Source organism: Gopherus flavomarginatus, chromosome 2 (assembly GCF_025201925.1).
Source record: "Gopherus flavomarginatus isolate rGopFla2 chromosome 2, rGopFla2.mat.asm, whole genome shotgun sequence".
In the NCBI taxonomy this organism is placed as follows: Eukaryota; Metazoa; Chordata; order Testudines; family Testudinidae; genus Gopherus; species Gopherus flavomarginatus.
Window position 1 is genome coordinate 263,652,850 of NC_066618.1, and position 14,895 is coordinate 263,667,744.

The 14,895-nt window shown below is 40.0% G+C and overlaps 1 protein-coding gene across 12 annotated transcripts in view; it reads right to left on the bottom strand.

Moving 5' to 3' along the window:
* UBR5 (ubiquitin protein ligase E3 component n-recognin 5) overlaps nucleotides 1-14,895 on the bottom strand; it is a 151,970-nt gene that overhangs the window by 118,995 nt on the left and 18,080 nt on the right. For 10 of the 12 annotated variants that reach the window (XM_050940482.1, XM_050940476.1, XM_050940480.1 and 7 more), the window contains exons 2-6: nucleotides 8,276-8,320; nucleotides 7,719-7,800; nucleotides 7,485-7,561; nucleotides 6,541-6,660; nucleotides 761-950 (exon numbers count right to left, since the gene is read on the bottom strand). In XM_050940482.1, the coding sequence (XP_050796439.1) occupies nucleotides 761-950; nucleotides 6,541-6,660; nucleotides 7,485-7,561; nucleotides 7,719-7,800; nucleotides 8,276-8,320 (514 nt within the window). The remainder of the gene's footprint in view (nucleotides 1-760; nucleotides 951-6,540; nucleotides 6,661-7,484; nucleotides 7,562-7,718; nucleotides 7,801-8,275; nucleotides 8,321-14,895) is intronic. The other 2 variants (XM_050940474.1, XM_050940483.1) reach the window with 2 other exon arrangements.

Sequence of the window (14,895 nt, forward strand, 5' to 3'; positions counted from 1 at the left end):
AATTTCAATCTATTGCCTACTGCTTTGATCTTTGAGGAAAGCAAAGAGCATGCTCAGGACAGCTTCTGAAGACTATGGGAGTCTAGTAAGACTGAGTACTGACAATCGGTCATTAATTACCCAACTGCTCTTAGAATTCCAGTGGGTAAGAATGCCACAAACTGACTTTCTTCCATCTGTATTGGACACTAAGAGTGTTACAGTTTCTAATGTGGACATAAGCACAGTTACCCAGTGCTTTGTGATCAGTGGATTGCGACCAAAGTGTTTCTACTGGACAAATAAAGCAATCCCAACCATCTCCATCTCCTTTACCCTCCTTAACAGAGACTCATTTGCCTCTACTGTCAATAACCTTGACATCCATTCTTGAACATGAACTCTTTCCCTGCAACATCCCCTGTATCTGCAGATTACCAACTCTATAACATTATGTATGTATGCCATGCCTCATCTCCACCTCTAAGTTCTGGTCCTTGCCTTCAGCTCCCTCAATGTGCAGGCTCTCACATTCAAGTCACCACCTCTCCATATCTACCATTCTCATCACTCATTCCCATTATGGGGAAACTGGCATTAGTGTGTCCTTGAATATCAACTTGATAAATCTAAAATAAAATTCAGCCAGATAAGGTCAGGTTTTTCAGATAGAAGAGGAAATTAAAAGGCAAAGAGAAAACAATACCAAATGGTACCCACCAATTATCAAACAGTTTCCAAAGGTTTATCAACGAAGGCAAAGTTCTGCCAGTTCACCTACCTGTGAAATGAGTTCCTCTGGAATTACTGATGCTGGAATCACTGGCTGTGGCTGACTACCTAACAGTCCAGATCCTCTATCACGTCCAGTGCGAATAACTCTGGTTTGCCTTCGGGAATCCCGAGCTCCAGCTGATGATCTACCAGAGGATCCTCCTCCACTTCCACCAACCCCTGAACTCCAGCGGCTTCTAAGGGATTTACATTTTTATTATTATTTTAAACAGATCTGTACATTTTCTGAGCTATTTTAAAAGGGTAAAATATATTGGATTTTATTCACTGGAATCTTCACATCAGACACCTTATGGGATACATTTCATTTCTATCAGGTTAAGAAAAGTACAACTGAGGCTAAGCCATGTCACCTCCATGTAAAAGAGAGAAGAGCTTGTCAGCTTGAATTCTTAGTTGATTTCTCCAGAGCAGTGATCTCTAACACTAATAAAGCATGTAAACAGCAGTAAAATTAGCCAATTCAGAATAACTGAAAGTATAAGCTTGGGCTGTAGGGAAGAAGTTGTAAGAACCAGAATTTTGGGGTAATAAATTTTATTGTTCATGACTCTACACCAGTCATGAATCTTGGAGTTTCTAAAAGCAACAGTAACATCAACAAGAAAGTATTACACCTAACTGTGCATAGCATCGTTCTGAGAAGTGCACATCAGAGGAGGTTGCCACATTCAGCCAACAGAGCTTCAGAGATGGTCACGACACTCAGCTGACTGCCTTACAAATATCTAACAGCTCTTCTGACCTGTCCGTCTAGAAGAGGTCACTACTCAAGAGAAACGTGCCTTGAAGCATGCAGTCATTTCCCTGATGCTAAGGCTTGTCTACACTACGGAGGTAAGTCGACCTAAGTTACGCAACTTTTTGTTTTTATTTTTTTTGGAGCACGATTTCCCCAGGAATAGTATGTGTCCATGACATGTTTTTCATAGCCTTGAATTTGGTAGGGCCATACATTTTATAGATAGGGTAACTGAGATTAACAGAAGTGACTTGTTCAATGTGCTAGTGCCAAAAAGGAACAAAAACAGATCTCCCAATTTCTAGATCCATCCTCAATCCACTCTATCACGGCTACCTTTTAATAATTTAAAGCAGCCACAGAATTCCTTCAGAAGGATCTATGCTGGAGTAAACCTAGGTAACTCGCAGTATGCTGAGAATCTGAAAGTCTCTAGTTTCAGATTAGATAAAACCAGGCTTTGGAGAATAAATCAGTCATCCATTCCTTCAGAAAGAGAGCTTTTCTGACCAACATAGATGTTGTCATATTGCACACTGAGGCTTAAGGATATCAGATATAGCATCATTGACAATTTAATCAAGAGTATGAACAGAACTAGTTAGAAAGGACCAGCCTCATCTTTAACAGTTTCAAGAAGAGAAAATACAGAAGACCAAACTTCTGATTAATAGAAATATATATGTTGTCTGAAGTAGAAACTGCTAAAAATATTCCTAGGAAAGCAGTTCAGATACAAACACAGTTGCTTGATTTAAAAAAAGGACTGGATGTCTAAACTACAATTTTGCAGCCCCACAACACGAGCCCAAATCAGCTGACACGGTCAGCAGTGAGACTGTAGACACATCTACATCTTGTTTTTCACCTTGATTTGTTCAGTCCTATACTCCAGGATACAAGATATTACTCTGAATTATAAGAGGCATATATTGTCTACATGGTTCAAATAGTCGAGTTATTTCTATCAATGCATTAAGACCAAAGTTCTCAAATTGTACACAGTGGACTGTTGACATTCTAAAGCTGGTCTGTCACAATAAAGAAAAAAGTACATAATTGAAACACATCATCCCAGAAAATAGGAAGCCTGAGAACAAGGCTCTGTTGGGATTCCTTTGGTGTAAGCATCAACCATGAATTTCTTGATGCCACCAAAATTGGGGAGAGACAGCAAAAACACAAGTGAATAGAAGCAACCATGCAATAACTTGGTCAAATAAGAGCAGAGGCTTTGAAGCAGCAAGGAGAGATTTGATACTAATATGTACGAAGTTGTACATTCCAGGAGATAAAACAATAGAGAAGGTGCAATATTTGGGAGGAAAGGGGACTGGACGCAAGTTAGTACTGAATTAGATGAAGCTTATCTTTGCCTGTTGAAGGGGGCTGATGTGGCTCCATCAGACAATACTTCGCCTGTCATGAAAAAGGCATATAATGTGGACAAATTTTCTTGGGCAGCCAAGTCTTGTTAGAATGGTCCAAAGGGCTTCCCTGTTGACGGTATCAAATGCCTTTGTCAGATCTATGAAGACAGCATACAGGTGCATATTCTGTTCAATGCACTTCTCTTGTATTTGTCTGACAGCAAACATCATGTCGACTGTGCACTGGCCAGGTCATAAACCACACTGACTTTCAGGTAGATTTGCCTCGGAAATACTGGCTATTAGGCGGTTCAAGATGATGCGGGCGATGATCTTCCCACCAACGGAGAGGAAGGATATGCCTCTATAGCTTCCACATTTTGCTTTGCTGCCTTTGTTCTTGAAAAGAGAGACAATAGTGGCATCGCGAGGTCCCCGGATATGTTTTCATCCTCCCAGATGCTGATGATCACGTTGTAGAAAGCTGCTAATGTTGCTGGACCTGCTGCTTTGTATCTCTCTGCTGGTATCCCATCTTTTCCAGGAGCTTTTCCTGAACTCATCTGGTTAACAGCTTTCTTAATCTCATCTGTCGTGGGCGGAAAGTCAAGATCTGTCAGAGCAGGTTGTTGTGGAATTTCATTGAGGAAATTATTATTCACGGTTGATGGTCTATTGAGAAGGTTGCTAAAGTGTTCTTGCCATCTTTCGTTGATGCCTTCTTTATCTTTAATCAGCGTTGTGTTGTCTGATGAGAGCAATGAGGTGGTCCTTGGTTTAGAAGATCCATAGTCTTAATAGCACTGAAGAAGATCTTTGAGTTGTGAGTCTCAGCATAATGCTCAATTTCTTTGGCTTTGCTCTCCCACCAGTTGTCATGTATCTGACGGAGCTCCTTCTGTGTTTTGCTCTGAAGGTACTTGAAATGGTCCCGTTTAGAGACTGAGGAGGGGTCATTCTGCCATTCGATAAAGGCTGTTCTCTTTACTTCCAGTGCTGAGCATATTTCTTCTTGGTTCTCAAACCAATCCTGATGTGTTCTTTTCTTTGGTCCAAGAGATGTTATTGCTGTGTCAGTCACTATCTGCTCGAACTGGTCCCACTTTTCGGTTACAGTACCAATCAATTGTCCGTGGGATGTTAGTTTGACATCAAGACTCCTCTGGAAATTGTTGAAACACTGAGCATCCTTCAGTTTGGCTAAGCTGAAAGCAGGTCGCACATGCTTAAGGCGTTTGTGCCGAGAGGGAGCAATGTGAAGTTGAAGAGACATGTCTGATGGAGCCACATCAGCCCCCTTCAACATCACCAATGGCGTGAAACAAGGATGTGTTCTCGCGCCTGTCCTATTTAACTTGTTCTTTGCATGCGTCCTTAACCATGCAATGAAAGATCTGGACCTAGGTATATACTTGAAATACCGGCACGATGGTTCACTTTTTGACCTCTGTCGCCTGAATGCAAAGACTAAGACAGTGCAGAAATTCCTCGAGGCACTCTTTGCCGACGACTGTGCCCTCATGGCTCACACTGAAAATGATCTTCAGCACATTGTCAACAAGTTTGCTGAGGCCTCAACTCTTCGGACTAACTATCAGCCTCGGAAAAACAGAAGTTCATCAACCTGCACCTGGATCAAATGCTTCTGTCCCAAGTATCTCCACTGACGGCACTCATCTTAAAGTAGTGGAGAATTTTAAATACCTGGGTAGTGTCATATCCAGTGATGGATCACTGGATAATGAGATCAACACACGAATATCCAAAGCAAGCCAGGCACTTGGCTGTCTGCGTGTCAAAGTTTTAAACCACCACAACATCCGGATGTCAACAAAACTGTTTGTGTACAAAGCTGTTGTTCTCTCATCTCTTTTGTACGGGTGCGAAACATGGACATTGTATAGGTGTCACATCAAGCAAACTGAAGCATTCCATATGCGCTGCCTCCGCAACATCATGAAGATCCGCAAGACAGTGCCCAATCTCGAGGTCCTCAAGAGAGCCCAGATGACAAGCATCGAAATGATGATCATGAAGTCACAGCTACGTTGGACTGGTCATGTCAGCCGCATGGATGTCAACAGAATCCCCCACCAGCTTCTGTATGGTGATCTCTCCCAGGGCATCAGGCATATAGGTCGCCCACGGAAACGTTACAAGGACACCATCAAAGCCAATCTGCAGTACAGTAGTATCAAACCTAGGGACCTTGAGGACGCCACCAGCGACAGAACACAGTGGCATGCAACAGTTAGAAATACCTGCATCGCCTTTGAGGAAGACCGCTGCCAGCATCTACAAGAGGCATGCAAACGACATCACAGAGCATCAGCAGCGCACAATCCACTGACCGTGAACTTCCCATGCACCATCTCCAGCAAAATGTGCACCTCTAGAATTGGCTTGTACAGTCAGAGGGCACACCATGAGGCCAACAATAGACGATCTGCACAGATTTGTCATCATCGGATCGATGGACTACCAAGAAGATCTTCGCCTAATTTCTAATGGTCCTGTCAATATTGAACTTTCCCCTAGCTAGGAAGCCATTTTTAAAGAACGGCACAAAACAGTTTCTGCAAACAATTATTCTGGCTAATGTGGGCTGGTTATAACATGGTTAACTTCAGTTTAAGCAGATATGGGAGGTGGATCATGAGAGGATTTCTAGTTTAAGGGTTGCATTTCTTTCATTTTAATCATACAAAGCACTAGCTAACGTTAGTTTATTCTTTGACATAAGTAAGCGACAAATTCCACTTTGGACAAAAACCATTGCCTCTCCTCTATTTAACCATGCTGCAAATTTTCCCACATGTTCAAGGACTGTGTTTACAGAATTTCGTAATATCCACTGAAATATAAACTAACAAAATGTGGACCTGTTCAAAAGGTCTTTAAAAAGTCACAGAATGCAAAATCTACTATGATTAAATAATGAAGACTAATTTACATGGATATATAGACATTTGATTTCAATGGAACACCATCAATTTGAAATCCAAGCAATCTGAAATAAATGAAAAATTGTGTAGTATTCCTCCAAATTCCTGTCTCAATTTTTGTGGTTTTGCAGTCACTTTCCTTTTTATTAAATTATTATTATTAAAGGACTTTGTCTCCTCTTACTGTGTGAAAGGCCTACACAAACATGGGAAACCAACTAAGGTACACAGAAGGGCAAACAATAAAACTATGAACAGGCTGTTGAAAAATGCACAAAATAAACCACAGTTTTTTCCCCTCTGTAATCCCTTTAATTTAAAAATGTTAAAGTATTACTTTAATACTAGTAGTCTAAAAGATTTCCAACAGAAGTGTGGTGTTTAAATAGACAGCGTCCCCCTAAAAATTAGTAATGACCCAAAATTCAAACACTAATACTTCTTAAAGGACAACACAACCAATAGTATGAGTTGAGTTTTAATTGTATGTATTCTGAATTGGTTTCATCCTGAATACAGGATATCTTCAAATCTTAGGTTCTGAGCGATCAGCTGTGATTTAATAAATCGGGTTTTTTAGTTGTGCCCTAGCTAAACAACTGCTGCATTTAAACTTCTTTCATACAAAATGTATACAATTTATATGTGTATACACACATACCCAAATATGGTACAAAAAGATTGCAGCCTCAATCCTATCAAAACTTACCCAAGGGTGTTGCCTGCCAGTCTGCCCAGAGTTTCAGAACCAGACAGAAACCATGGGGAGTCACTAGTCCTGCCTGGCCTGGATGTCCTTCCTGCCCCTGAGCCACTGCTCAACTTTGAACTGAAAGTAAAAGATGGTAAATCAGTCACAAAACAATCCCAAATGGGTTAAGAACAAAACCTGGAATCCCAGGTCTAAAATCTCAGGGACTTAGTCTGGTAACATACCAGCTTAAGCAACACCCTTGGGGAATACTCCAAACTATTCTAACTGCAAAATAGTAAGGTGTATACTGAGATATGGAAAGCATGCCTAATAGATATTCATGTCAGCAATCCATTGTTTTCTTCTTACAAAAAAAGTCTTTTCAACAGAATAACTGCAAACACATATAACTCTAATTACTTTGAACTGAGGTAGCCTCTGAACTTCACATTTAATTTAAGGTATATGTATAGATTGCAATTGTCACTGTTATTTCTGTAAACCAGAGGCAACAACTTGCTATTTTAGCATTAAAAAGATTGTTTTAAGCCCAGATTAGAGTTATTTTGATAGTAGTCCTATCAAGTGCACTTACCTGGGCTAAAGTCAATGAAAGTCCTTCCAGTCAGGACCATTTTCAGAGTAGGTTCAATATGGGGCTTAAACACTTAAGTCTGTTCCTTTCAGAAAGTTATTTTTTATGTTAAAGAGATTCTGTAGGAAGTTTATCATTTTGGTATTAAGTATGGCATTTCTTTCAACACAAAAATATAACTATCAAGCTAGAACTGAACTGTTTGGCGACATAATCACAAACACTGTAGCATATCTAAAGATTTCCTACATGGTACTAGCATTCATTTTAAATTTTGAGGATAGATTTCAAAGACAAATATATAAGAAAATTCAGATTTATCCATTTCATATATCTGCTGTGTACAAAAAGGGTATTTTCTTACCCATCGTTATTGTCAGGTTTACCCAATTCCAGTCTGTCTGGCTGAACTGAAAAGCCAATCCTGCAGACTCTACCGTCCTATTTTTAACATAAGAAAAACAAGTGTCCAAAACTGAAATGCAAGGCAGTAGAGAAAAATCAAGTCTTCAGTTGCTGATTAAATTTGATGTTAAAAAGCATTATGTTTAACCGTATGGTTTCAAACTTGTTATGAGAACAGATTTGAGCAATTTACCTCAAGAAGAAATGCAGCATGATTTGGTCCCACTACACACTGTTTAATAGTAGCCTGTTCCAATACATTCAAAGGGGGGTGGCTGAAAATAAAAAGTGAGCATGTATAACATTTTTAAACTTTTGAACTCTGAACAAAAATTGTACAAAGTGGTATATGGAAGAAGCAATGTGCAATGATGGTTACTGATATAAAACATTTCAAATGACTAAAAATGTACATTAGTTGAAGCAAATATGATGTATTTTCAGTCATTAAGCACAGAAAAGGCAAAACAAAACCTTAAAAGGTGATAAAGCAATATTGTATATTTTATTTCAGTCAGCAATAAAAAGTGGAGCCTATACTCCAAATTAAATTCATTCTACGAGATGGGTGCTCTACTAACAGATAATCAACAGCTAGAACTTCCTACCCAGACACAAGTTATCTTTTTCAGAAATATATCAAAAAAGTAAAACATTAGTAGTAGAAATGTATATCTACAATGTAAACTTTTGCTTGTCAGAAAAAGTGTTTTGCTGAATGGTTTTACAGCAATGGCTAATATATCTTACCTATTTAAATTGTATTTATTCAGCTTCTCTGAAACTTCCCTTAACCTGCAACAACAACAAAAAAAGAGTGCATGGTATATGAAAAATATCCTGTATTATATGCAAACTTCACTTAAGCAGCATATTTGTTTTGTGACATGATTTATTCTGCTCAATCTCTTACCATTGTGTGGCTTCTCCAACATACTACACAACTTGAAATCACCACAGCAGCATAACTACGTGAAGACATGGACTGCCACTTAATACTCAAATTACATTTCAGAACTCAAGTCATCAGACAAATTGTGCAATTCGCTGTCGGCCACTGCATCAGTAGGCAACAAAGTTATATATTATACCAGCTACTCACTACTACGTAGTGATGAAACCCAGTACAAACACTACAAGATGCCAGGATACTGCACTACAATTTTGTGGGGGCCAGCCTCAATTCAACAAACTACTTTAGGATTTTATGCTGCCATCCATTACCATAGAATCCAAGTACAGTATCTTTTTGCTCACATTTCTCACTCATTTTTGATTATTGGAAAGAAAAGGGCATTCATTACTCCTGTCTTGTCACCATATGTCACATATATTGGCTAGGAAGGGTAACGCGGGCAAACAATGATTAAGGCTGCAATTTAGTCATGAAATCTGTGATTTCCAAAGACCTCTGTGACTCTAGCCAGCACCGCCACCCACCACTCCCTGCTGCCCGGGGGGGGGGGGGGGGGAGGAGGGAACCTCCCCGCCACTTCTAGGTGGCAGGTGCAGGGACTACCACCACTCCCAGCCACCAGTGGAGGGGGACAATGGAGCTCCCAGGCCCCACGGGTGGTGGGGGCCCTGGAGCCCACACCCAGCTGCCCAGAATCCCCATTTTGTCATGGATATTTTCAGTAAAAGTCAGGGACAGGTCACGGACTTCCCTGACTTTTACTAAAAATATCCGTGACAAAATCTTATAGCCTTAACAATGATCAAACATCAGGTGGAACAAGTACCTATCTAAGACTAAACTGTTTCCAACCCCACAGCAAAAGGGAAAGATGCCATTTTCCAGGGCATTTAAGGGTGTGGGATCTTAGATTTAAAACAAACACATGATTCTCAAATAAAAGAAAGCAAAGGGAGGGGGAAAAGCTCAAATACAAAAAGTGTCAAATAAAGAGAAACTATAAATGCAACTTGATGTACGGGAAAATAGGCAGACAATTCAGAGAAATCAGAAATATTTATTATTCAATAGCGTCTAAGATATATACCCAGCTCCAAACAGCTTAAAGTCTAACATTTACACAAACATCTCCGAGACGCTCTTTATGACACCTAATTGATTGAAAGATCTGAGCTTGAACAGAACCCACAAGAGCATGTATCCAAGGAGTGCGCCACAGATGGGACAGAATCCTCAGGGACCATGCAGTAACTTCCATTCCCCTGTCTCTGAACAAAGTTTGTTTCTAGGCAGTGAAGCACTCTCATATTGAAGATACTTACAGTGCAATTTAGCCAACAGCTAAGCAGGAGTTCAGAGTGTGCCTGCTCTGATTCTCTCTCCTCAGTGATCTGGACAAGGTGCCTGAAGCCTCAGAATAAGAAGATTCAAAGGCTTAGGAACTACACACTGTGGTTCCAAATGTCTCCCAGATTTAAAAGGTAATATTTTAATTTGGTTGGGAACCAATAACTTTTACCCAATCAACACTGTACAAATGCTGCCTGAATAAGGAAAAACTAAATGCATATAACAGTCTTTATGGAGAAAAGGGGTAAGTCTGGTACAGAGCGCATCTTCTCTGTAAGTAATCATCTCTTTCTAAGCATTTCAGAGCACAGGAACACTTGAACGTTTACATTGCAATTGGGAAGTGTGATTGCAGCATATGTAGACATAGCCAAGTGAGCTGCAGCAAGCTCTATGGCCCTCACCTGCAACAGGCACCTTGGATACATGATCCCCAATCCCTACACCAAGATCTTGTGGGGCCCTCCAGGATCTGAGGAAACAGCATTATGGCTATCCTCCTCCAGCTGGACATAGGACATTTAAGGTCTCTTTATACCACACTCCAGATCTTTTATGCAGAATAAAGGAAATGAAGCAGAGGTGAAGATCTCTCCCTAAAATATTCAAGCTGCAATCCATGAGGTATAAATCAGGACTCTATACTCCCACTGCACTCACTGGCATACCCACTTCTATCAGCAGGATTAGCACAAAGATCAAGGGTGCAATATGACCTTTATGTAATTAAACATGTAACTATCATAAGAGAGCTAGTAGTTCCTCCTTGTCATAAACAGATAAGTAAGAGTTAATAGAACAAAAGTGCTTCATCTCTCTTTTGCCTGGAAAGGGTTAACAAGAACAGTGAGCCTGGCTGTCACCTGACCAGAGGACCAATCAGAGGACCAGATACTTTCAAATCTTGAGGGAGGGAAGTTTGTGTGTGTGCTGTTAGTGTTTGGTTGTTGTTCACACTGGGGACTCAGAGGGACCAGACGTGCAACCAGGTTTCTCTCCAGTCTCTCCAATACAGGTTCTTATAGATTCAAAATAGTGAGTACTAAGTAGATAAAGCAAGTTAGGTTTATGCTTGTTTTCTCTATTTGCAAATGTGTATTTGGTTGGAAGGAGTTCAAATTGGTATTTTGCTGAAAAGATTTTTATTTATACTTGATACTTAGGCTGGGAGGGTATTCCCAGTGTCTATAGATGAAAGACCCTGTACCTATTCCATTTTTTTAAATTTACAAAGATATTTTTTTCTGTTTTTTCTTTCTTTAATTAAAAGCTTTTCTTGTTTAAGAATCTGACTGTTTTTTTTTTATTCTGGTGTGAGACCCCAGGGGACGGGCTCTGGATTCACCAGGGAATTGGTGGGGAGAAAGGAGGAGAGAAAGGTTAATTTCTCTCTGTGTTAGGATTACTGTCTCTCTCAGGGAGAGTCTAGGAGGAGAAGAGAGAAGGAGGGGGGAAGGTGCATTTTCCTCTCTGTTTTAAGATTCAAGGAGCTTGAATCACAGTGATCTTCCAGGGTAACCCAGGGAGGGGAAGCCTGGGAGAGGCAATGGTGAGGGAAAGGGTTTACTTTTCTTGCGTTAAGATCCAGAGGGTCTGGGTCTTGGGGGTCCCGGGCAAGGTTTTGTGGGGACCAGAGTGTACCAGGCACTGGAATTCCTGGTTGGTGGCAGCGCTACAGGTTCTAAGCTGATAATTGAGCTTAGAGGAATTCATGCTGGTACCCCATCTTTTGGACGCTAAGGTTCAGAGTGGGGAATTATGCCAGTGACACTCCTATAGTTAAGTTGGTCTAAAATGTTCATTATCAGACCCTATTTTCAGTTCCTTATAATTCTCCCAAACTTAAAATGTTCAAGCTGCAATTCTCCATATGCCAGGTGTTTGTCAAAAAAAAAAAAAAAAAGTTTCATTTTTATTTACTTAATTTTTTTTTTAAAAAGTTTCAACTAGAACTTTTCAGAAGTTTCCAAGCAACAACAAGATTAGGGAAAAGTGGTTTTAGCCCATGTTACAATAATTCTTGCCACTCTTTTGTTGAGAAGCTCTAGTACACGCATGCTTTGGAGACAATGGGGAGGGGAGGACGATGCCTCTCACACACACTGGTGTGAGTGATGTGCCTTTTGCCACCCCTATGAAAATTCACTCAAATTTGGTCAAGTTACGAACCTTCAAATGACAACTCACACATCCTCAGTAGAAACTTGTTCAAGTTTGACAGCGGTATACAATCACCAATCCCCTGAGCAGGATGTTGATGGTAAGATTAGCGGGATTATAAAAATAGAAAACTCAATAATAATTGGGGATTTCAACTATCTCCATATTGACATATCACCTCAGGACAGGATGCAGAAATAGAATTTCTTACCACCACAAATGACTGCTTCTTGGAGCAGCTTGTCCTGGAACCCATAAGAGAAGAGGCAATTCTTGATTTAGTCTTAAGTGGAGCACAGGATCTGATACAAGAGGTGAATATTGCTGAACTGCTTAGTAAGAGCAACCATAATATAATTAAATGTAACGTTGGGGGGGGGGGGGGAGAAGACACCAAAGAAGCCCACCACAGTAGCATTTAGCTTCAGAAAGGGAACTACACTAAAATGAGGAGGCCAGTTAAATAGAAATTAAAAAGGTACAGTCACAAGTGTGACATGTCCGCAAGCTGCACGGAAACGTTTTAAATACACCATAATAGAGGCTCAACTTAAATATATTCCCCAAATTGAAAAACATACTAAGAACCAAAAAAGTGCCACCATGGCTAAAAACAAAGTAAAAGAAATGGCTAGAGGCAAAAAGGCATCCTTTAAAAATTGGAAACGAAATCCTACTAAGGAAAAGAGAAAACCATAAACTCTGGGAAGTCAAGCGTAAAAGTATAATTAGGCAGGCCAAAAAGGAATTTGAAGAGCAAAAAGCCAAAGACCCAAAATCTAACAGCAAAAATATGTTTAAATACATCAGAAACAGGAAGCCTGCCAAACAATCAGTGGGGCCCCTGGAAGATTGAGGTGTTTAAAGGAGCATTCAAGGAAGTAATGGCCATTGCGGAGAAGCTAAATTAATTCTTTGCATAGGTGTTCACTGAAAAGGATATGAGCCATTCTTTTTAGGTGACAAATCTGAGGAACTGTCCCAGATTGAGGTGTCAGTAGAGGAGATTTTGGGATTAAACAAACAGCAATAAGTCACCAGGACCAGACGGTATTCACTCAAAAGTTCTAAAGGAACTCAGATATGAAATTGCAGAACTACTAACTGTACATAAGCTCTCACTTAAATCATCCTCTGTACTAAATGACTGGAGGACAGCTAGTGAGACATTTCTTTTTCTTTTTAAAGGCTCCAAAGGTGATTTGCTAGGGCACAACTAAAAAACCCTATTAAATCACAACGGATCACTCAGAACCTAAGATTTGAAGATATCCTGTATTCAGGATGAAACCAATTCAGAATACATACATGTTTTGTGAGATCCCTTTGTGACTCTTTAAAGTCTGCTTTGGACTTAACTAGCTTGAGTAATTTTATATCACCTGCAGATTTTGCCACCTGTTTACCTCTTTTTCCAGGTCATTTATGAATGTCGAACAGCACTGGTCCCAGTGCAGATCCTTGGGGGACACTACTATTTACCTCTCTCCTTTCTGAAAACTGACCATTTATTCCTACCCTTTGTTTACTGTCTTTTTAACCAGTTACTGACCCATGAGCAGGCCCTCCCTCTTATCCCATGACTTCTTAGTTTCCTTAAGACCTTTTGGTAAGGGACCTTGTCAAAGGCTGTCTGAAAGTCCAAGTACACTATGTTCACTGGATCACCCTTGTCCACATGTATGACTCCCTCAAAGAATTCTAATAGATGACTGAGGCATGATTTCCCTTTACAAAGGCAAAGTTGACTCTTGCTCAACAAATCTTGTTCATCTGTATGTCTGATAATTCTGTTCTTTACTGTAGTTTCAACCAATTTTCCTGGTAATGAAGTTAGGCTGAAAAAAAATCAGGCTCTAGGCTTCTCAAATTGGGAACCCAGAATTCATGGGTACTTCACTCAATCTTCTCTCTCTCTTTGTCTCAGTTCCTCAGACGTAAAGTAATAATACCACCTAATCTCAGAGGGGAGATATGAAGATGAATTCATTAAATGGTTGTGAAGCACTCGTATACTATGAGGAGAACACCACAGAAATAATTTTGTATTCAGTGGATGGTGTGTGTTAAGTAAAGTCTGGAGCCACACAATGAATGATGAAAATAAAAAGCAACATTGAATACCTATGCATTTGTAAAATAAGGAGTGGGTACTATGGAAAAACTAATATGTGACTGCATAATTAAAGACTAACAATGAGTATGCACAGGCAACCTTAATTCTAACATTCCAATCTTCTGAGTGTTTGACTTGGCAACCTTACTTTTAAGTATAGTTTATGTAAATTTCTTTAGTGTCTGTCTATATGCTTTGTTTCTCTTTCTCTATCCTCCTTTGCCTGTTTCACTCCCACTTCTGCATATTTACTAGTCTTCTGTAATTTTCTCAGCATTTCCATCCCTCAAGAAATTCCCAATTTTCAGCCAAGTGTGCTCGTCCATTCCACTTCATTACTGCCCACTTCATTCCATCCACCAGAATGATCACTGATTAGACTGCTAATGTTGAAATTGAAGTGTCATTACTGGGCTTTAATCTGAATGAGTATCAGCTTGGGGGATGGAAGAAGTAGCTCACACTCTTAAGTCATGGCTTCAAGCTATCTGCAGAATTAGGCCAACATCGAAGCATCAGTTACACTTTTGGAAGGTTCTCCCTGTAGATAGTAGGGCTAGAGACTTGGGTTTTTTAAATGAATGCTTAGAGGATAGAGAATCTGAATGTCATGTAGGCCAATAAATACATTATGTGGGTTGCATGTTTGATTCCCCTACTCTATGAGAACACTCTTGGAAGAGGGCTTATGAAAGTGACAACATCTTGAACTAAATTAACCTTTGTTCAATCTCCACTGAAGTAAAAAATACAAGGCATAAAATTGGTCCCTGAACTACTGACATAATGGAGCCATTTAGAACTACACAGGTACTCATGTGGTATATT